This window comes from Diadema setosum, chromosome 9 (assembly GCF_964275005.1).
Source record: "Diadema setosum chromosome 9, eeDiaSeto1, whole genome shotgun sequence".
Lineage (NCBI taxonomy): Eukaryota > Metazoa > Echinodermata > Echinoidea > Diadematoida > Diadematidae > Diadema > Diadema setosum.
The window spans coordinates 13014017-13039059 of NC_092693.1; the positions used below are offsets into that span (position 1 = coordinate 13014017).

Below are 25043 nucleotides of genomic sequence, written 5' to 3' on the forward strand. Positions count from 1 at the left end.
CACCTCAAGATTAAGTCTAAGTCTAGGCCTTTTTAGCGTTACTGGTGAGAAAGGGAAGAAAACAAAGATTTGTGACAGTACGGATTAATATTTTCATCAGATGAAAATCACCAGCAAATTGTTCCAATTCTGCTCGGTCAACATCCTGTCTCATTAACACACAGCTTTATAAATAGCACCCCCGTTTGCTTTCAACATTCATTCTCTGTCTTATTTCTGTCAAACCTCCATATGCCATCCCTGTGGTAAAACATTAGATTACAAGATGAATGTGTTTGCAGATCTTCGGGTTTTCTTTCCTTTCTTTCTTTTTGGACCGTGTTTACGGGAAACATTAATTTGAACTTGACATGATAACTGATGTTACCACTATGTTTCACATCTAATCAACACAACAGCCACTATCACAGTATTGTTTTCAGGAACTGACGACCAAAGAAAAATTGGAATGCCATAAATGGAAGACGAGAAATGACCTGGACAAAATCTGCCGAGAGCAGGAAGAATGGTTGCCATGACTACGCATCCTTGCTGCAACTTAACGTGAGCCACATGCGCAGGCAGATAGTTGTGAATACTGGTATCACCTATCAGTCGCTGGTCTCACGACAGATGCCGGGCGATGGGATATTCTGCTAGACTGTGGGACGCTATACATAGCACTTTATTTCTATTTTAAGTGGAAAGGTCATCAATAAATGATATGGGTTTAATGTATCAGCCCATTTCAGGAACATGTCTCTCTCTCTTAGATCGCTCTACCGATGTATCATGTTGGCGATCGTTTCGTTGCTGAAAGTTCCATTTCTCTTTTCATCATGTGCCTCCCTTTCGTGGTGGTGTGGAAAAAAAAAAAAGAAGAGAAAAAGGCCCTGCCATTTTCTCAGTCAGAGGCGGTGTCGTCGTTGTCGCTGGAGGTGGTCACCTTCAGGGTTGAGATGCGCCTCTTGGCGACGCCCATGCCTGCTGTCGACGTCTGTGTGCGCAACCTGTTAGAGCAGAAAACAGAGAGAGACAAAACATCAGCTGGTGGCAAAAAGTCTTGCATCACTCAAACCATCATTTTGGGGCGATAGAAAAGGGGGCAGCAGGGGTCAAGGCGAGTATTCCTGATGGCTGAGCATCGCTTCATCTCGACAATGGAAACGTGTCACACTTTCTCAGAGAGTGTCGCCTCGCCACTTTATCCCATATTCGCTGCAGATTGATTTCCTCCCATTGCATCCCAAACTCTGTCCTCTACTGATTAATCTCTGAGAGGAACACCACATTCAGCAGGCTGCGAAACACACCCACCGTGTGGAACATTTTTGCTCCCGTTTTATTTTTTTTTTCCTCCAGAGTCTGTGGGTCTCCTAATAAAGGGAGACTGTGGCCATGCTATGGACATGACTTGCCAAACAGAACTTCACCACTCTTGATTTCCCTTGGTAACATCGCAGAATGGGCTTAATCTGGGTTGCCTGAAAACTCCCCAAGTACAGGGAATGCCATCAAATATGTGTTTAATCCTGTGGTATATACTATTGGGAACAGGGAGCCTTTTAGTTTCTTTAACTACATATACTAGCATCTATTACCACACATTAACATGACTACCCTCTATTCCCCAGTATTTTGGATCAAATGGTAATATTTAGAACTAATTCAGAGCTATTAATACTGATAAGAAGCATTTACCCTTCTAAAAAAATGCAAAAAAATATATATAAGCAAATCTGAAGCAAACTACCATCTTGGGTCATTGTTCAATCAAACCTATTCAGTAACTTCAGAGTCTGAATTGAGAGGCTAAGTATGAGGAATTCAAATGTTTCTTTCTCTTGTTGAAAGCATCAAATTCCCGACTCATACTGAAAAAAAAACACAAAACAAATAACTCTGCTTTATTATAACTCCATAAACCCCCCTAGGCTAGAGAGGGAAAAAAGGAGGGAGATAAAAGGAAGGAACAAGTTTAGCCGCCGTTACCAAACCTCAAATGGAGATACTCAAGGTGTAAAGTACAGAGAACAGGATGGTCTGCTGATTTCTTACTTTTTTTATTTTTGTTTTCCTGCATGACACATGTTCCCTTGATAGGACCGAAAGTGGGAACTTCTACTTTCACAACGAATCAGCTTTAATAGAGGCAATGCATACTGTGACCTTACAAACTCATGAGGATCGCTAGGAACGTGGCGCAAATGCTATCTAAACTCATTCCATTTCCTTCCTTTATGAATTCTTGAAGAGTCAGGGAAGACGTAACAAATTTTACTGAAATGAAGAAAAGAGCCCTGAAAATCAAATGCTTTATCCAAAAAAAAAAAAAAAAAAAAAAAAAAAATGTAGGGTGGCCTAGCATGGATTTCTCTCCACTAATGATAATTTGGAAAATTGAATTATTATCGAGTCTAGCTGATCTGCATAATCTTGCCAGATAAGTGTTAGCACACTCGCATGTGGCAAATTATTGGGTCAAGAAAATTAACCTATGGCAGCTTTAGAGTTGGGAGAAGGAAGTTCTCTTGAATCTTTTAAAAGGTAAGTCCAAAGTTCTTTTGACATTTGACTTGTACTCTTCAGCCCTTTGATATGCACAAACGCTGCATATCACTCTACATTTTCTATGACTGATCTGTGAAGCTTGCAGTACACAAACGAGTCATTGCATTAACCTGCAAGTATGCTCATCTTGAGTTGAGTGCATCCCTCGGACACAAAGAGATTTGCTTTTTACATTCGTTCAAAGCATGTTGCTCCTTTGGCCGCTGCTTATGTCTTTGTAACCCAATCTTCTAAAAAAATTCTAAAATGGTCATGAGGGTTCAAATAGTAATTTTTAAAGACCACACAATGAGTATTTCGCCTTATTACAAGTCCAATGACCTCTCCTGTCAAAATGCACCAACTTTCAAGTCCCCTTTCTCGGCAGTAGTATTCTTGAATATCCTGTGATAAACATCTTTTGCGAATTTCAGTTTTTGCCCACTAGAGGGGGTTCTTCTTTTCCAGTGCCATTCCTAATTAACTTTTGTTACCACAGCTATATCAACTCCACAGCAACAGCTACAATTGTTCCCCCCCCCCCCCCAAATAGCTGGGCTAGGAGGCAATTGCTTTTCATCACGTCCAGAAAGTCAAAGAAAATCAAACTACTCCATTCACTACTTGTGAATTAATTAATAATTCATTAATTATTCATAATTGTTACTTTGCAGTCAACCAATGCATAGTCAAGATAATTTATACATAATTCTGTTATAATATGTTTTGTGGAAGAAATATGAACATAATTGATTTGAATTGAATTGCTTAAAAGCAAGATGCCTACACTCAAGTGAAACGAGGCAGGTCTGCAACATACACTCATCATGTACACTGTATGCAACTGCATGTCCTCACAACCCACAAGAGGGAGCCCTATCAAACAGCCCATCCCAGGCATGCAGGCTTACCGTGACTGGAGGTGTTCCACTTGTAGCGTCAGGTTCTCGTTCTGCTGCAGGGTCTCGTCAAGGTTACGCTGAATCTTCTTGATAAAGTTTGATCTCTCATCAACCTGGAAAAAAATAGTCAATACTTACACAATTAAAGTGGTACAAAGGGTTCATCGACTCAAAAATTTGATTCTCTCAGCATGGCAGATTTTGCAAGTTTCACTTCTAATAGAAATCACATGCACCTTAGTCAGCTGTGCTGAATCAATAGAATCCTGGTACTTTGCTGGCTTAGGAGCTTGTAGAGGAATTATGAAGTCAAAACATCATTGGCACTCATATGTATATACACCAATCAATGACATAAGAACAGAAATGCTATAAGAATAATAAAGTGATTTCTATAATCAAGTTCCATTTGCCCCCATATCATGAGATGTCAACACACTAATACACAACCTCAATATACTGTAGTCTGTTGCACTGGCAACATAAGGTCAGCATAAACAGCCTCCATCCATACATTTCAGCAGTGTTTGTGACATGAATTGTCTGGTTTGAAAGCTGAGCTAGGTTTTGGATTTACATATTATGTGCAATCAGTAGACAATAGGACATTAGATACACTCGCAGATTTCAGTAAGGGAATTCCTCCCAGTTAACAATTTGTGAGAGAAAAAGGAAAAAAAAAAAACAACAACAAATAAACAAACAACCAAGCAGCATACAGAGGCTGCTTTGAAACCTTTGCAAAGAGCTGTACTGTGCATGTTCTATGCTGCACATGTTGTGTGTACGTGTACATGTATTTGTGTGTGTGGTGAGTGAATCATTGGTTGTGACCTCTTATCCACAAAGACGTGCGATGTGATGAATGGTGACATAGATTTCAGTTAGACTCTGAATGTTCTGCATGCTCTAACCCAGTCTCATGTTTCGGTCATTTGTTGTACCCGTGCTCCTCATCTCAATCTGTAGCTCGATTTTAACTGGGACCTACGTTCAACAAGCTTGCTTTTAAGTAGGTTCCTTCATATTTCTTTAGCATTCATTCCCAGATTCCAACTTTCATAGATCAACCACTATGTTTTATATGTTTGCAATATTTTATGTATGTCTCCTAGTTGGATATCATGTATTATTTAAGTTTGTTATATTTGATGTATTTTTCCGAGAAATATGAAAATAACATTGAAATTTAAATCGAATTTAGCTCAGAGCGATCTACATAATGCTCTATCCTGCATTCATGTTTTGTTTTTCTCATCTCTACATAGCGCTAAATATAGGTAACTTAACCATTTAAGGTTCTTTTGCAATGCAACTGGAACATATTTTTGTGTATTGACCGAGAACTCAGATATTATGACACCATGACTTGTACTACTCGCATCACAGAGAGAGAACCTTTTACCCTCTGTGTGTGCTTTGAGTGCTGATTGGCACAGCATTGTAAACACTGTCCAAAGTTTGTAACAGAGAAAGGATTAATGAGCTGCCTTCCTTGACGGTTGCGCTCTCCGTGATGTCACCAATGCATAGCAGAAGTATTGAGGAGTGTTCTTGGTGGGACACACAAAGTCTCTGCTCCTACTTTTCATAGATTAAAAGCTGGCCACAATCTTCCAAGATGTGCCAAACAGTGGTGGAGCTTGTCAGACGTCTTAATCCCCATACACACTACCCTCCGTTTCCCACATGTCTGTATCATACATATATCATGTTTGATGTATCAATATCTGACAAGACAAGGGAACATACACTTGGGGGGGTAAGATGCCAAAACACTGGTACCTCATTACAACAGGTGCAAACACCGCATTAGCAATGATCATCTCCTCTTACGCTAATATGAATCCGGAGGGGGTTAAATGGTGAAGGAGATTACTTGAGATCATTATTCCGGAACCGTATTAGCTTCAAGGATTTACAGATTTACAGAGTGTATGTACATGATTCATACAAATCTTTGCATACAGGCAAGAAGGAAATCATATATTTCAGTTTGATCTTGAATGGGAGGATCTAATAGGGGGTTCAAAGTGGCAGTGTTATTAAAAGGTTTAAAACCTCGTGTGTGTGACAGATCAATGATGCCACAATGTAGTTTACTGCTGTGAAAAGGCAATAATTTTGTCGCCCTAATGGTGTGTGGTAAATGTGGGCATTTTCATTCATTTAGTGCAACATGAAAATAAAGACACTCAAATTTTTGCTTGCTATATGCAATATTATTTCAAATCTTGGATCTGAAGGTACTTGTAGGGGTATTGCAGGGGTATATCTATGATGTTATTTGTAGTTCTTTTTTTTTTTCATATTCACAAAACCTGTAGCATAAGTGAATTTGCTGTTATAATGTGTACCAATTTCCCTTGACTGTAGTATGTGCTGCCAAAGCCCAATAACAGCCCTGGCAGCAGGGAACTGCTTGAAGTGCTTGAGCAATTGCTGTGACTGTTTATGAAATAAAAACACAAAACATTCATGTCAAACCCAGCGAGCATGAAAAATTACTCGCACAAAAAAATTCAGCTTTTACAGTTATCTCTCACAGTTTTTACTGTACGATTGCAACACTATCATGAGACACTCTGATTCACTCTTAACCCATTAATTACTGGAACAGGATGTTTGATGTATTATCCCTATGAGGATTGCCGTTTCTCGGAGGAAAGGAGTTTACACAGACTTAATGTAAACTTGCCCATTTTGTGAACCAAATTGTGACTCACTCACACAGCACAATCCTTTCCCATCCTGTCTTGGTTAAAGGTCAGGATAAATTCAGTCAATGGTGTCTTTAATTCAGCTTTGCTGGGGTTTATCCATCACAAACATGAGAAAAGGGAAGAATGAGCTAAAAGAAATGAACCTTCTGGAACTCCCTCACTCCAGCGGATGTCAGGGGGGAGACAACAAGGAACGTTATGGGGGAAACGAATGTCAGCTTACGGCATCATGACTACTCTGACTCATCGAAAAAACGACCATAAAATGAAATCAATTTTACGGCACCAGCTGACAGCTCATCAAGACAAGACATCACTGGGATATGGTTACTTCCACCAAGGTGCTTTCCACTGCGAGTAGGTTCCCTTGAAACGTAATAATTTGATTGTATTGCTATGTTGACTACTTCCATTACATCATCAAGTCTGGTCTCATTAAAAGGCTGAAAGGTAATGCAGCTCTTCCGACCTTCTAAACTCAATCCTCAGCTTGTCAAAACCTACAAGCATACACCTACATATTAATTGTTCCGGCATTCAGTATGTAGGTCACAAAAATGTTGTGATATAACGTCTGCACAATAGACAGAAGAGATAACATATTGCACAGTTTCCATAAATACTCCACATTTCTTCTTTGTTAAATATTGTATTCCCGGAGAGGCATACAGGTTTTTATATTCTCTTTTTCAGTTTCATATTAATCTTTTTGTTACAAGCTTCACATCAGAGAGATAGAAAATATATTTCCCTTCCAGCAACCTTGGAACAATAAAAAAAAAAAAATGACAATTTTTTTGAAAGAAAGATATCCACACTGATTGAGGATCTCCTCATCAACATGCCCTGAAAGTTGACACATCTATAGTTGAGTTCTTGCTCATTATTATTATACATTGCAAAGTTAGCAAATTGCATATTTGAGGTTTTCCTTGTTACCAGCATGTACTGAATGCCAACATCTTTATGTCTGAGGTTTTCCTCATATCCAACAGAAATGCATCCTCCTATCATAAACAATCATGTCTGAGGCCTTCCTCATAACCAACAGAAATGCACTCTCCTTTCAGCCAATGATCCATTTGCATCTAATATCAATACCTCCATGTTAGAGGCTGCAAAATGACACCTTCCTGGTCTGATAATTGCTTTTAACATGCTGAGGATGGACTGATTATGCTACAACACGCATTTCCCATAGACACTTGCCCGGGCATACTCACGACTCGTCCTCAAAGAGTTCAAAAAAGAAAAGAAAGGCATGATGACCTCTATGAGGAGTTCCTCACCTCATCCTCACACTTGGCCAGGTCCCTCTTGAGGTCCTCCACCCTGCCCCTCAGCTTCTTCACATCCTCCTCATGCTGGACACACTTGGTGCTGGTGTGGTCAAGCTCGGCCAGCTTGTCCGCCAGCTGCTTCTTCATCTTGCTGTGGGCGTGCTTGAGGTCGGTCAGCTCCTGCGGTCAACAAACAAGGAAAGGTTTCTCAACAAGGTAAGGAAAGAAGGGATTGATGCATGAGTTTTGACTTGAATTTCTTGATCACTGACTAGACATGGAGTGGACCTTCTACTGGGCTTTTTTCCTATTTCGATGGATTAATCATCATCATCATTATCATTATCATTTATTTGGCATTTCAACACAAAATACAAACCGAAAATCATATTACATGACACAAAGATTGAGGTGATTCTAGGTGCATACAGCTGGTTGCATCAATCATTGTATACTGTATATTACCCTGACCCTTTGGTCTACTTCAAATTTATCCCATGATTGTCTGTGTGTTTGTGTAATTGAGTGGACAAGTGTGACAGAATTTGCCATGACTCATTGACAGTTTTGTGATGGCCACACATGTTTACTGTTTGAGAACATTTTCTTAAATGAAGAGAAATAAGCATACATCTTTTCATCAGGATGAATAAGTAGAATTACTTGCTGAGCTTACTTGTAATGCACAAGGACAATTTTGTAAATGCCCTACCTGGTATGTCACAACTTGAAATAGACAGTAGAATGTCCGTTTTTATGTTGTTGTTTTGTGTTTTTTTTTCTGGATTCAATATGGGTTCCACATGTTCAGTTCAGCACTTTGGTCTCTAATATCATATTCTGGAGTTAATCTCATTCAAAGGCATGATAATTTCCCTTTACATTTGTATAGGAAAAAAAACAACAACAATAACAACACAGTTTTACAATATTTTGGTTTTCCTGTGGTTTTCACCACAGTATCCAGGGGGCTGAATTGTTCTATTTCTAGTCTATCATTGTCCCAGGAATGACGCAACTTCTGCAAACCAGCTCTGCCTACCGCCTATTTGGGGTCTTGTCTGACGACTGTCGCATTAATCTAGTAATCGTCACTTGAGGATGAGACGCATTAAAGGGTATACCTTCCCCACCTCTAGCGTATTTACGAATCTCAACAAAATGGCCAATCCAATAAGCTGCTGCCCTTCGATTCAACTGCAAACACTTCGGCGCTGATTACAGCGGGTCTCAATGTGATCAGTTTTGACAGATCTCGCTAAATATGAGACAGAGAGTTTTCTTCTTTCTTTGAGAGTGAGAGCAATGTGAAATGTCACCATCAAATTCACCTAAATCAAATTACTGGATCTGATGCTGACTTCCTGTATAGATTCACTGCTAATGTACATTGTAATCACACTGCATTCATTGCAGCATTTTTATTACCTTTTGACAGATCTCAGTATTTAGAATATGAGAAAGGGATTTTCTTCTTTTTTTCCCCTTCTTCTTCCTTTTTTTTTTTTTTTTTTTTTTTTGAGAGAGAGAGAGAGAGAGCAATGCTAAACGTCGGCATCAAATTTACCTAAATTAAATTACTGGATCTGATGCTGACTTCCTGTATAAATTCATTAATGTACATTGTAATCACACTGCATTCATTGCAGCATTTTTGCATACCACTTTTTTGCTACTATTCTATACAGTGCTATGTGGAGTTATGATATATGGCACATATTATTGCGAGTCAAGACTTGTAAGATAACTTTGCGACCGTAAAAAAATACATGAATTTGTAATCAAGAACCACCAAGAAAGAATGAGAAATGAGTATGATTCCTGCGTATTGAGCAACCATCGGAATTTGCCACTCTGCAGACCATCATATAACTGCTGTTATGCTATATACTGGGAAGGCAACATCTTGGAGCATTCAAAATTTCACAGGCAGTTTACTTTTAGAGTAAATAAGAAAGACAAAATGACTGGAGATTTAGCCAACTCTGACATGAAATAAGAAATGTTGTGATCACATGTATGCAAGTTGGAAGAGGCGATGATGCCATTACCTGACAAATCTTTCATTAATTTGTATGCCCCCTCAAAAAAAAAAAAAAAAAAAATGTGATAATTTTGATTTGTCTGTTGTATTCATAATTTTGAGCCCATTCACAGGCATATGTACATTTTATATGCCAACTAAATCCTCTAAAAGGTTTGTTTTTGGTGGTTGTTTTTTTTTTTCAGTTTTTCCTTTACATCTGTTCTGGGGTTTCTCCTTTATTTCAAACACTACTTTAACTTAAAATAGGCAAATTCTGCCATACTAGTTGAGAATAGGCCATGTCTAGACTCAAATAATGTCGACAGACATACTACTCTCATCATATCCTGTCGTCTTTCACCCTGTGGAATGCAAAAAGATGCTCAGGGGTGGTACTGGAGGGTTGCCGGTTGGGCAATATGCTGAGTGATGTGTTATTATTGCATTGGCAGGCCTCACTCTGTGCCCTCTGCAATAGGCATGAACTGATTACACTGTTTGAGCTGGCATGGTCCAGATATATCTTGTGCCTCTTCCAACCTTTTCTGCCAAGAGATAACTTTTTTCCCCCCTTTTGATATTTATTGTCAAGGTAGTGGAGAGATAATCCAACGTTTCTAATCTCGTTTCCTTCGGTGGCCCATGACAACCCTACCCCGCTGTCAAACTCCATTCCGGGCGATGGAGCACGGGTGGTTGAGGAGCTCAAATCCTCCCCCTTTCAGAACAGTCTGGTGTCTGGTGATGAAACATTCATGACACTCAAGGCCATGTTAGACAGTTTGGGGGCACCATCGATGACTGGTACACATAAAAACCACTGGCTCCAAAGTGTTTGTATCTGCCAATTCGCTGAACGTGGGATATTAACTTCCACACAACATCTGAAGGAGAGATCCAGGCCAGAAAATTTGGTACAAGGCGGCAAAGTGCCCACTTTGAAACAACTTTAATAGATTCTATCTGAAAGACCGATATTAAATATCAAATTAGCATAGATGCATAATTCCCATGACACACTATCAATGCACATGGAAGTCATCTTTCTATCATTTTTTTTTCCTAAGGGAATTTCCTTTGTACCCTTCACACATTCCCACATTGCTTTGTGAAACTTATACACTTGTTATCTTTTAGAGGTAAAGTTTTGAGTATGAAATTAATCTGTGGCACACTACGAGTCAATGAATACGTTGAATCGAGTATCCGCTGTTGCCATTGGTTGTGGGGCAAGATCAAAGCATATGAGACACAAGATTTTTAGGGGGAAAATTAAATCTCTTGTTGATGATACTAGGCAAATCCTTCCATACACATCCAATACAAGCAATGTATACAAACATGTTCAATTATCCACAAAATTTCTCCTTTTTGCTAACAGTACAGTACGTCATGATCTTTAATTGAAGGGGGGGGGGGGACAAAACCAACAGCTAACATGACTATGCACTTTGCATTGGCCTTATCCTGAGCTTGGAGGGGTGACACCCAAGTCCCTGTGTCACACCCATTTAGCCCCTCTCCACAAATCTTTCTCCGCACCTGCCACTTGGGAATGACCCACCTCTCTCAACCTGGCTGTATATACATGGTAAAAAACAAACAAACAACAACAACAGCCAAGTCCCTGGCAAAAACAGAAATTGTTACGAAAGTAGTAATAGCAATAGTTGCAGTAGTAGTTAGAGTAGTACCAACATGACAATTAGAATTAAAAAAAATGATGATAAAGATAATGAATAATAATAATGATGATGATAATAATGAAAATGATGATGATGATACTACTACTACTACTAATAATAATAATAACAATAATAATAATAATTACAACAACTGTTACAGCAATGATAATGATAATAAAAAGAAGTTGCAGTTAGGCGACATACACGTGTGTGTTTACTATACTCTCTTGCTATTCCTGTCTCCCCTACGAACCCATACTCTGACCTCCTCATCTATTCTCATCGACCCCTAACTCCTTCCCCCTACATCTCATCATTCAGGAGTCATATCGGGCCATGAAACAATTCAATCATCCACGGTTTGCTCAAACCCTGTCACTGGCATTTCCATCCCCTGCCCACCTCACACATGACAATCCAATCATTGCCTTCCATGGGAGACGAGAAAACCCTTCTCGAGGGGGAGAAAAAAAAAAGGTGAAACGGAAGTCCTTGAATTGATGGAGGAAAAGTCATTAATGATCCCAATTTCAACGTTTCCTGGACTACAATGTCCTCGCAGCCTGGAGTATCTGTGCCAACTGGACAAGTTCAATTACCACGGTCCTGCAGCACCCAACGTCCCTCCGTCCCATGTTTACACTCCATGCTGAGACTGAAACACCTGCTAGTTTCCTTGTTGAATTGAGCTGGCCATTTTACGAAACAAGTCATGCGCCAGAATGCCCTGTCACTTTTCGGATTTCAAGCTCCTAGTTGTAACGACTGGAGCTGTGACTGCTTGGAGACAGCAATCCCAGCAGAAAAATTGAGCTTCCCATCACTGATGCATTTTATTGATTTGTCTATTCATCCAATGATGGATGATATGGTTCATACAATTTATCTGCAGTATAATATCGCAAAAATATACTTAAGGAGATGTAGAGGCATGATACAGATGGACTACTGCTCCTTCAAATACTATATAGCACTTCTTTAATTGTGGGCTTTCTTTTCAATACTTTGATTTGGAAGGACACATAATCATAATGCTTGCCTTATATCCACCTGTTTGGAATATAATTATCCTCTGAGACAGCAAAGTTAACAGTTAATAAAGTTGTGCTTTAAACACCCTCAACACACCTATCTTGTTTGGATTGCACTTTGTCACATTGTTCTGAGTGGCAATCTCTTATTTCTTTCCCTAGTTATATAACAAATATTGAACACAACTTAAGATAACCATCTCTCCCTTTACCCTACCCCCCCCCCCCCAGCAATCAACATCTACAATCTATTTCATAACACAGTGACTTATGACATCCTTCCCTTTAATCTAACACAATCTAACCTATCTGCATGTAACTCATCAGCAGAGGAAACTCTACTGTCTCACTTCCATCATAAATGCAGAATATCCCCCTCCCCCTTACCTCTCTCACAGTAGTACAAACCAATCTACGAGAGCTAAAAGCATCAAGGGTGCAAAAAGTTTGCTACGGCAGTCACGAATAGAGCAAATGACGCACGGTCACGTTCTGAGAGGAGCATTAAATGGGCAACCGATAGAACTCTGGGACCACACGCGATCACGTCTGAGAAATGTTTCCTGAAGTCTGGGGAGAAGGGGGGGGGGCAGAATTCTCAGCTACGTGAATGTTTCTACTGCATAACACTTGTGACTGCAGAAACTCTCTACAGAGTACTGCTAAATTTTGATGGTCTAACAGTTGCATCATTGGAAAGAGCAAAACATAATCCAAAATACACTAAGAAAGTATTTATACACAGCCTGCAATAAGGACAAGTCATGTTTTGGAATTATATGTGACATCATTTTTTTTTTTTCCCCTATGAGCTCCAAAACTTGAGGTGCGCTAACAGAGGAAAATTTTTCTCATTGGTGATTTGAGTGATGAAATGCAATTTCTTTAAAAGCTCTATGTGAATGATTAAAGCCTATGTAGGGTTACTATACCTGCAAAGTTCAGCTAACCAGTATCTCATTAGGATTTTGAGTAATACTACAGTTGTGACATAAGGTAGGGCTGTCAAGCACAGGAGACCACACAGCATACTAATGCCAATAGAAAAACAGTTCATGATACAATTTATATTCTCTCTTTTTAAATTGATTCTCTATTCTATCTTTTTACAATCTTCTAGTACAACTCTATGAAATGTCTGCAAGTTTCCATGTCACTTTGTACAGGGACGACAATGGAATAAAAACTTATGTAACACTGCTTCAACATGTCTGCCAAATATTGTGGATACAAACTCAGACCTGGTTACATTTTTAAAAGGCCGAAATGTGTCAATAGCATACTTAATCCCATAGTAAAAATCATTCTACGACTATGGTATGCGAGTATTGCATTAACGGAGAAGAACTTTCAGCTGACATAAAGGACTTCCCGATTTTCTCATGAGTCAGAGCTCTTCCTCAAGTTAGTTTTTGGAATTCCTGGCTTCTCCAGGAATTGAGTCTTGCTGGAGTGATAAGACATTCGCGTTTCCTCAGAGAAGCATGCCCATGTCACTTAATTTGACTAAGGCCCCTTGGAGTGGTGCGTGTCCCTCACAGATGTTTGGGCTTGCCTGGACACTGGCACACACATGCTCCCCGAGGTGCTCCACGACTTGTGGCTGGGAGGTCACCAAATTTACCCATTTCCCTAAATCCGCACCGTACGGGATCTACACGCTGCCTGAAAGTGGAATAAACAGATAAGTCTGCCCGGAGCATTGGGGCAGCTGTAATCTGCTCCGATGACGCATCAAAATTCTCCTCAGTTTTTTCTGCACTAATATTTAGCTTTGCTGTACAGTCATGTACAGCAGGCTGTGGATAGCTTCGATTGTAAGGAGCACTCAATCTGAGTAGAAAGTTGTTTTGAGGAGAAGCAATGTCTGTCAAGTATTGCAGACACATTGAAGATTTACTGCTAATTACTCAGATAGAATTTGTCAGAATGTATCCAACATGGAAGGGAAATTTAAAGATTGAAATGCATACAAGTAGTAGTATCTCTTTGTCTAATTTGGAGGCAACATGAAGTTGAATTGCAAACAAAATGTCTTGATAACCATTCCCACTAAAGCAAACTTTGTTGCAGGTCAGATGCTGGGTTTTTCAAATTTCCCATGTTTTCAATGTGTTTTGATACCCACTATCAAAACGTGTTTGCAAACATCTTTCGGATCCCATTTCTTGAGTTGTTGTGTTTATCAACTCTGTTGTGAGTTAATTTGGAGGTCTTGTCACCGAGCAGCTCCATTGCGCAGTTAGACCAAAGGAGCAGAGATGTGTAGTTGACAGTGGTCGTCATGGACAGGTCCGAGCTATAAATGCATTTCAAAACGACTTCACATTTATCAACTCTACAGAAATGCATTCTGGCTCAAATACATTTGCGATCGCACCTTTTTTGGCCTTTAAGAGACATGTTTCCATCCCCATAATCAAAACAGCTTTGAATTTATAAACTGCCCAAAACTGCCTGAAAGTTCTTTGGAAACCTTAATTCTGCGCCAGAGAAGTGAGTTGATAAATGCAGCCAGTAATTAACCCTTACTGTCGTGTCCCTTGTCTGCTGTTTGGCACGAACACTGAAGTGCTCTTTCTCTGCATATTAGCACAGATTTCTGGAATCTAATTGCCAATGAAAAGAGATTACATAATCCCATAATCCTTATTATGTCACCATGACCTTCCTGTAGGACTGAGATACTATTGCTGCACCTGATGAGTGGGCTTGCTAGTATTACAACTAGGTCAAGTTTGAAGGGATTACTGAATGGTGATGAAAGAGCTTGGCAGGTTAAAGGTCCAGTTTACCTTTGGGAGCAGTGATTTCAAAAATGTTCAAGATATCACATTTGATGCATATGTGTAGGTCTGCTGTATCATAAAACATCCTACCATATGAAATATTTGCAATGAAACCTAAAATATAAGGAGATATCAGGGTTTTTCTTCATAAACCGTAACTGTATACGGTTTAGTCTGGAAACATCTTTATTATAACTATTGTTCACATTTTGTGTATTAAATAACACTTAACATCGATTATACGGATTCAAATTTTGACAGTGGTCGTTTCTATCCCTAACTCACATTTTAGAACTATTTTAAAGCACTAATGCTGGGTTTTTGTTTCATCTGCAAATGGTAAATTATGCCTTTAAGTAATGTGCCTGGGTACACAAACGGTTAACTCCTCTGACCCTAACTCTTTTAAACTCTTCATCTTACGTGGTACAGTTGTTGACAGCAGTGACAGACTAGGGTTTTGGGAAAACATAGTTCTCATACGCCTGCAGAACTGTCAATTTTTGAACTAAAACGTACATGTACACATTTGCATATTATTACAAAAGAAATGTGCAAAATAATGCTGTAATAACACAATTTCAGTTGGGTAACCACAAAAATGGGAAATATCAAATAGCCGAAAAATCTTCCCGGAAGTACGACAATCTTAGAACATTCCCAATCATGGTTGATTTAAATAATAAAAAAAAAAATTAAAAAAAATCAATTATTAATTATCTACAATTTGTGCCAAAGCAGTTCCACCGATCTTCTGCCCTAGAGTGAATCGCATGTAGCTTGAAGGAAAAAAAAACATTGCTAGGCCATGATTGATCATCACATAATATTCTACTTACCTACTACTGAATGGGGAGGGCTCTTCAGGAATAAAAGTTGTGTACTACTATCTAAATTATTTTACACCCGTGATCTCAAAATACTCCAAAACAACTTGATATCCTGGCAAATCATATCGCCCAGACAAGTTTCTCGGTAGACCCTTGCGATGTATTACAAGCAAGTTTCAAATGGTGGAAGATGAATTTTGAGCCCTCCTGAGCACTATGTTTTGGCTTTAACTCTTGGTGGCAGTTACCCTCTTCCGATTCTCTGTACCCCTACCGATATATCTAGCAGTAATGGGTTCAAAACCCCACTGAGTCATTCCAAGATCATCAATACACCCTGCCACACTTCAAGTTTGATGGTATGGTGACTGCTCAAGGGAAATCATCCCACGCAACAGACTCAACCCGAGTGATCCACCACATGTGTATTATCAGGTTGATAAACCTGCTTCATTGTAATAAGAGTTTCAATAGTAGGTACCTCAATTCGCTGACTGGTCAAAATCATTTCATTAAAAAATTTAGTATAAAATGTAGTCTATACCTCACTTGTGTCTATAATACATAATATAGGGGTATCTGAAATTGTGTTGCTTTGTATGAAAACATAAAAATTGGAGACTTATATAAGTGATAATCTGGGGGAAAGTTATCAACTGCAAAGTTTAGAAAGTAAGGCAAATTGGCAAGTCTGTGTGATGTAGGCAGTGGACATCTCTCTATTTGGTTTGTTCACAAAAATTCATCAATTTTTATTTTTCTCCTGATTTTTTTTTCTTAAGACGTGCTCTTGATAAACAATAAGAGCAATATGTTTTTGCATGTCCTCCTCAGCAGATAAGTTCCATCTGTGCCAAAATATTTGAGAAATAAGCGAAATATGAGAAATTCTTGTAAAAAAAACAAAAACATTGTAGGGCTGCTCAACATCTACAGCATCAAGCAGAACTGCCATGTAGCCTTACTCTTCAAACTTAAAGGACAAGTTCACCTTCATAGACATGCGGGTTGAGTGAACACATCAGTGAGAGTTTGAGTAAAATTGGACAATCTGTTCAAATTATGAATTTTTGAAGTTTCTGCTACGTCACGGCTGGATGAAAAGACTACTATAGCTTGTGATGTCACATGAGTACAACGATATAAAGAAAGAATAAACAAAATTCAACGTATTCCCATTTTTCTCGCGTAACAAAAGAACACTCGACTTCTCTCTTTCAGAAGGCTGGGGGAATAATATTAACCTTAACATACATCAGTAGCAAGTCGAAGAAATGTGCACTTTATTCAAAAAGTAAAGTTTTGTGAAATTCTTTTTTTATTTTTCTTATATCGTTGTACGCATGTGACAGTAGTCATCTGCAGTAGTTTTCTCATCCAGCAGTGACTGCGCAAATACTTGAAAAATTCATAACTTTTGAATGGATTGTTCGATTTTCCTCATACTTTCACTGATTTGTTCTACTAATATTGCTGCATTCTCTCAATCCTTATGTATATGAAGGTGGACTTGCCCTTTAACAATGATTTTTTTTTCTTTTTTATACATCCCATTTTCTCCCGAAGATTTTCTCCTCTGATTTTTCTGTTTTCATACAAAGCAACATACAAATGTAACATAAGGGAATTTCCCTTTAAGGCTTTTGCTTCTGTAACATGGCAATGCCAATTAGATTGGATATATGCTACACCTGGTTCCAAGAAGCTGAGGGTTAATGGCTTAAACACTAAAATGACACATCACTGACATTGCGATTATGTAGTTCTACATTCATTTCATGTGCTGCCATTAATTGGAGGCACGCCAAGCCCAGTAACATGGGAAGTGGCTCATTTGTAGAGAGGGGTATGGGCAGCAAAGCTCCCAGCACAGTATAGTGTATTCATCACTCAAACATAATGTGCCGCCATGCAATTTAATGTTTAACTCATGAAGGCTTTTTATTGAAACAGACTATTTTACTCGTATTTTCCATCTCGGTAATCATGACAAAGGATGCTGCCTGTCGTGCACATAGATGTCTGGTCTTAGCTATAATGTCAAATTGAGCTTTGATTATGCAGACATATGAATTTCTCTTCTTCTTTTCTTTTTTTTTTTCTTTTAGTATGTGCATGTTATGTGTATGTACACATGTGGGGTTGTATACATGCATTGTATAAGTGTATGTACATTTGTATGTATGTATGCATGTATGTGTGTTTGTATATTTGTATGTATGTATGTGCATATGTATGTATATAATGTATGTATTGTGTTTCATCAGCTTATTTTCATTTTGTTTTATCTACTAATTTGTTGGTCAGAGGGTTTGTTTGTCTGTCTCTCTTACAGCCCCTGTCAAACTACGAGAAGGTATATGTATAGTGATCGGGAAGCAGAAACCAATCCAAAGTTTCTCGCATTCAGACGGGGGACATTTTGGTGTACCCGCCCGACTTGTCGGCATGCCGTCGTGATCACTACTATCACCAGCTAGCCCATCAGCTTACCATGGTCTTGACCTTGAGGTCCTCCTGCAGGTTCTTGATGGTGTTCTCCAGCTCGATGGTGGTCTGCTTGCTGCGGGTGGAGATGGTCTCCTGGAGGTCGTCGATCTCCGCCTTCTGCTTCTTGTTCTCCCGCTCAAGGTTCAGTTTCTCTGTCTCCAGACGTTCTCTCTTGCCCCACTCCGCCGCGTTCTCCGCCTGTAGCCGCTCCAGCTGGCCAGAAAAAGGAAAAAAACAAAAACAAACAGGATTACGTCTCATTTCAATTTCACTTACTGTTGCTCAGCATGCTAATTCCGATATACTGTCGCCCTGTAATGATTTTCAGGAAACTTCAGCTAGAGGTTGCAAATTCATTATCATTCCTTTTTTTTTTTATTGCTCACAATATATTTCAGAGTTTGGTAAATTAAAAGTAAGGTGCTCTCTAAGTATCCATTTATATTCTTTTGAGGGCCAATGATATCTTCTAGTAACCCTGTGAAAAAAAGTTTTCTGTCAAAGTTTTCATATCAAAATACTTAAACATTAAACTGTGTATCAAAAATAAAGAATATCAAATATGGTATATATGGTACACGAAACAGAGTACTTTCAAATGAATTTTATTTTCATTACAAGCCGCTTTGAGCCTATTCTTTTTTATGACCTCTCAGTCTTTAACAAAATGATACACACATACACACAAACAAACAGACACACACACACACACACACACACACACACACTCACTTACACAACTGACTGTCATACTTTAGCTAGTGACTGTAATATTAGATTGCAAAACAAAACAAAAAACAACAACAACAACAACAACAACAACACAATCTTTCATAATTGCTGTGTTGGCTTACCCAGACCTAAAAAATGAAGATAAAAATTCATTACTTTTTAGATACACAAAACAAATAACAATCAACAGCACAAATATATTAACGAGATCAAACGTTTCTCATGTGCAATTACATGCTGGCTGAACCTAGATGGACAGTAATGTCTACTTTATTCTTAATAAAGCCAGTAGAATTCTAATTGCTTCAAATTTTCCCCCAACATCCAGTCTCCCCTCAATTATACATCTAAAGGAAAAGTGCAGTTGCATCTCATGGCTATAGACACTGAAATTGAGAGTTTCATGGCATTACACAAGAATAATCCACAAAGCACAAGGCTGAGTACACCAATACCCTTGCCCTTTGGGATCCCTTCGTACACCCCCCCCCCCCATGATATTGAGCTCCGATGGAACCTCTCCAGCAATGTAACGATAGAGTTCGATCCACCATCTTTATTTGCGGCTTCCAGAAGCTTTTGCAGATCGAGATGAATGTTATTAGCCCGGGGTCATCACGTTTTTGATGAATTGAATTCGGTGGCCCAGGCTAGCCGAGATTCCCCTTCTCTGGCAATGCCAGAGAAATTAGAATGCTGGATTTGCTGCTAGAGGGGGAGGGAAGGGGGGGAGGAGGGGGATGTGGGAGGGGGAACGAGGAGGGGGGCTGAGAGAAGAATGTGAGAATGTTTTCATTCAATTATCACTCCCAGGTGCCCGATATGTTTCACTTGCCCTGGCTCTCTGTTCTGCCTTGAAGCGGCGCGAGCGAAATGGAACATGTTGCATACATCAGACTTGAAGTCTGAATCTTTCGACAGGGTTTCATATCAACAGCTCTCAATATGAGCTTCTGTTTTCAACTCGTTTATATGGGTGAACCCATGGCCATGACCTTCTCAAATATAAGCAGGTAGTGTGTTGTGTCGTAAATGCCTTTTCTGCCAAGAAGTTGCGAATTTGCATACTTTGATTCAGACTACACATATGCTTGTTCTACCAACAGGTAGTCTAACGGCATCAAGTCAATTTTCATGAGTTAGATAACTGAAAATTGTACGGGGTAAGAGAAAGGGGAGGAAAATGGGTTGGTAGGGGTGAAAAAACAACTGAAGAGAGTGGGGAAAAGAGGGGGGGGGGAGAAATAAAGTGAATAGATGAGATTGGTGAAGGGGGAGTAAGGTGGGAGTTTAAAGGGATGGTGGGAAGGGATGAGAGAGGAGAAGAGTGGTAGGTGGTGGGGGCGGGTAAGAGTGTCTCGAGGTAGTAGCAAGTGTGTGAACCATAATCATGCGGGGAATAATTGCATCTGTGCTACACATTTCTGGGGATGCATGGGCCTCCTTCCTCCTCTGGGGTCTTTGTAGTAGATAGGTCACTACCAGTACCTCCTTTCGCAGAGCCCCCAGTCTCTTGTCCATGTGATTCCTTGTGCTGGCTTCATCCTCCAGATCGTTGGTGATCCTCCCCAGTTCGTGCTGGTGGGACGCCTTCAACAGTTGCAGCTGAATTTTAGCAGAAAGTGGGAAAGGAGAGACACAAAGGATAAGACAGAAACATATCATTCCTCTGAAGCATAAATCATTTGTTCTCTGTCATTTCATTTTCATTCAAATCTTGTCAATCTGTTTCTCCATTATGGTGAAAATATACAACTAACTTTCTCAATGCATGAGAGCAATTAAAGCCATCAACAAAAATAGGGAAAGAGGAAGGAAATCAAATATTAAACCATCATTAGAACTGTCAGATTCCGTGCCCTCTCTGGCATATCAGGCTGCAGGTCCACGATGGCTTCCAAAAAATGTGATGTGACGTCAGCCGCAATCACTATCAAACTCACAATCTCTGCTCTCTTAAAGTCAGATCACATCTCAGTCAGGACCAAGGTGTGATCAGATTTCATCGGTGCGGTGACCAACTGCATGAATAAGTAGGTCTGCCTAGCTTTACCCCCTCTTCCATCAAAAAGTGAAGATTTTAAACTCATCATATTCCAGACACAAAATGAAACTTTTAGGTGGATAAGAACAATTCCTCTCTTTCTTTCTCCCTCATATTTTTTCTCTCTTTGCCACAAATGACACCCCCCTCCCCTCTCAGAGTTTCACAAAAATTAATCTGCATTTTTACTGCTTTCCAAATTACAGCTACTAAATGTGGGTCGAAATTTTGCAGCCTGACTCATGACGGAATGAACAGACATATAAACAGACAAACAGACAGACAGACAAAGAGAAACAAATGGAAGACTGACAGAATGATGAGCAGAACGATGCTTCAAACTCATCCAAACTAAGCCTCATGCCCTGCCACTTGGATCCCAGGCCTGACTTTGATGTGCACGCAACATGATGCATGTTCACCAAGACTGTAATGGGGTGTGATATTCTCTCTTTCTTTTTTTCTTATTTCCTCTTTCTCTCTCTGTTTTTTTTTTTTTTTTCCTCCTCTCATGGGTGACTCATGAACTCATCCCTGAAAATTAAAATAGCATCTGAGACCTATCTGAGAAAATCTTCATCGCAGACACCCCTCGATAGAAGAAGAATACATGTTATCATGACTGCAATGAAGACACCTGACATAAAGTAATTGGAAGCCTGGGAGGAAGAAAAAAAAAGAACCCCCAAGAATAACATAACAAAACAATGATTTAGTGACACAGAAAGAGCAATGAGGAAAGGAAAATGTGACAAACCCTCCAAACACCATTCACACATGAAAATTAACATCTGTTGTTGGAGTGCTTTCTTGTGAGTACAATTAAAAAAAATCATTTTATTTATTTTTTATTTATTTATATGTTTTATTTTCACATGGTGGCTCCGTCAGTGGGTTAAACACTGTTGTTCTTGGAGGCCCTGCATGAACACATACATACAAATAAACACATGTGGGGAAGTAGTAGACTGGAGTGCCTTTCTATACCAAAGTTTGGCAGTCGGGATAGTATGCAGTTATACTAATGTTAAGTTCTGCGGTATCTTTATGCTAAAAGATATTTATGCTAAAAGTCACTGGTCAAAACATTACTGTCCTAATACAGAGCACTCTAGCTGCATATAACAATCATCAAGGTAAAATCAAAATTACTTAAAAAAAAAAAGATGTGGCACCAGTTCAGGTAGCAAAATCATTATGAATGAAGTCTATGGTTGAAATTGCTTACAATGAAGACAGTTGTACCAAAAGTTTTGTTATGATGGAGCTAATTCTGAACCTTACAGATGAAGAAAAAGATACAAAGTCCGTGACAGTATTAATGAAATGGACATCGCTTTCTGAATAGCATAACTGAACCACCTTTATTCATATTTAATTGTAGCAGGCGTGTGAGTGAACATTCATGCTATCTATGTATCACTATATTCATACACTTTGTACATGTTTGGTTTACTTTGCATGCTCTAAATTTTGTGCTAAGACACTGATGGACACATACATTTTTTTTTTTTTGCACTCTCTATGACTGTAAAAGTTGCATCAATATTATGCAACAACAGAGTATCTAAGACTGTCATTGCTCCATAATAAAACTTCAAACATTTAACTTTGAGCCACATTTCCTTGTGGCTCAGAGTTACTGTCCTGCTTCATGGTATGTGTCTCGAGAATTTGTTTGATTTCAGATCAAACTGGAAAACTGCTTCACCATATGGCTCATCCATACACCATGGGCATATGAATTACGCTGACTGCTTGAGTGAATTACTGCCTGAAAGGTGAGAGTTTAGCCTCTGACCTTGGCCTTTGAACTGTAAACTTGATACTCCTAGAACATTTTGTCATGATATGTTACACAATACCTCATATCACTCTTGAAAGGTTACACCAAATGATTATTGATGGATGGATGGATGGATGGAAGGAACTGAAAAAAAGAGGAGTAAATAAAAAACAAACATGGCTCCTCGGCATATAACTGACTCAGGTGAGCTCGAAGCAGAGGATTTCAGCAGGGTCAAAAGGCCAGCAGGTTGATGTATCCATTTCTTCGAGGACTCACTTGGAAAATCAGAGCTAGATATAGTAGCTAGTATGTGTCAATTGCTCGCATATCTCGCGTGTGCGCTGACACCATTATTCAAAACTAGTCTTTTCCTCTTCCCTTTCGGAACCTACCATTTCAAACAATATCAACATCACCGGCAATCACGGTACCAACTGTCACGACGATGTTGGACGTGAGAATAAATCTATCAGCAACAATTTGGAGCTGTTGTGTTTTGGAAGCTGAAAAGCAGCACAGAATGATGAAGATATGAAATATTTCCTGAAGAAGCACATAACCCAGATTATTCTTTGTGTGTGTGTGTGTGTGTGTGTGTGTATGTGTGTGTGTGTATAATTAACCCGTTGAGAATGAGTCCTGAGTATACTCGTGCAAGGGTCTATGGGAAATGCGTGTTGTAGCAAAAATCAAAACATCTTCAATGGGTTAAGTACTTTCACATCAGAGAAGCACCAATATTTTTTCAGGTGTGAATGGGTTCTGGGTCACGTGAACCTGTGGTGAGGTAGAGGATGAGTAATAGTGTAACACGAGAACATGACAGTGACCAGCCTACTCCTTCCACCTGTTATGCTGACTTCAGTCCCCCCCCCCCCTCCATCTCTACCCCACTACCTTTTAGAGTTTTCCCCCCCCCTCTTCTTGCTTTTATACTTAAGTGTTGCTAAATAAATCTTACCATGAGACATGGCCGCATGACAAGTAATTTGATACGGGAACCTAATGAGATACAGCACTCTCCAACTCCGACAGGGACCATCAATATTTCCCCTTGAGCATTTCATACTGTTCAGCGAAACATGGATGTTTCATGTACCGGTATAAAAAAACAAAAACATAAGACACTAATATTTTCTTTAAGTGGCTGGCATTCAAGTGCACAATCAGGAATTGAATGCGCATGGCAAATGGATGTAAAAGCATCAATGTAGTGTTGGTAGTGGCATGAATCTCGAGTTTAAAAAAGAAAAAAAAATGCTGCATTATGCAACTTCCCCTATATTTGCATGGTGAGGAGCTGAAATGAACACCACATGATAAAACCTAAACTGAGACCATGTACAAAAAAGTGTCTACAGAAACATGACATTTTGAATTGGCACAATCAAATTACATATTTGAGGAAATAAAAATATTCATCAGATATTTGACAATTGAGGTCCAGGATTTGAGGCCATATAATCTGTCCGAATTATACTTCCACACAGGCTCCTTGACCAATAAGATAATGAAGTTGAAAATTAAGTTTTATACTTGAATTTTTGATAGGAGTCAAGAGTTTGACTAAAAGTAGACTCATTCCATTCAATACTACTGTTCAACTACATTTTATATACCCCCAACTCTTTGCCTTTCTATAATTCACTCAAGTAAGGCCAGATTGATAAGATGTAATGAGCGTTTCATGACAATTGACAGGAATGGTCACAGCAAATTAGGCTAAAAATTGTAGTAATATTCAGGGAGATTGCTACTTGCTTTTGCAGCTGTCAATCAGCTTTTATCAGTATTCATTTCTTTTTGAGACTAACATAAATCAGTAGCAGATACAGCTGTTGTAGCTTTTAATAGAAGCGATCTTTCTGTCTCACATGCTAATAAAAAAATTAAAAAAATGTCAGGTGATAATTACTGAAAATGATACGCATCATCCTGAAAACTGCATCCCTGAAACAGTCACATCAACCAAACAGGAATATGTTTGTTGTTGTCTTCTTTATCTCTAAATTGTGGGCTTCTGGGGACATCCTGGAAATGATCCTAGCAAAACACTGAACATTTCAATATCATCTTACCATCGTACATGATGTAGCCATGTTTTCTACTGAGCTTGAAATTTCCAGGTTTCTTTTTTTTTTTTTCTTCTCCTTATATCAATTAGGTTATTTTTGTCCCTGAGGTCGGTATAGC

At 39.1% G+C, this 25043-nt stretch overlaps 1 protein-coding gene across 1 annotated transcript in view; it reads right to left on the bottom strand.

Moving 5' to 3' along the window:
* Positions 1 to 223: 223 nt before the first annotated feature.
* Positions 224 to 25043, bottom strand: part of LOC140233035 (coiled-coil domain-containing protein 102A-like) — a 62413-nt gene continuing 37593 nt past the window's right edge. The window contains exons 4-8 of the mRNA XM_072313143.1: positions 20506 to 20622; positions 18289 to 18498; positions 7444 to 7614; positions 3441 to 3544; positions 224 to 989 (exon numbers count right to left, since the gene is read on the bottom strand). Coding sequence (XP_072169244.1) covers positions 884 to 989; positions 3441 to 3544; positions 7444 to 7614; positions 18289 to 18498; positions 20506 to 20622 — 708 coding nt within the window. The 3' untranslated portion in view covers positions 224 to 883. The remainder of the gene's footprint in view (positions 990 to 3440; positions 3545 to 7443; positions 7615 to 18288; positions 18499 to 20505; positions 20623 to 25043) is intronic.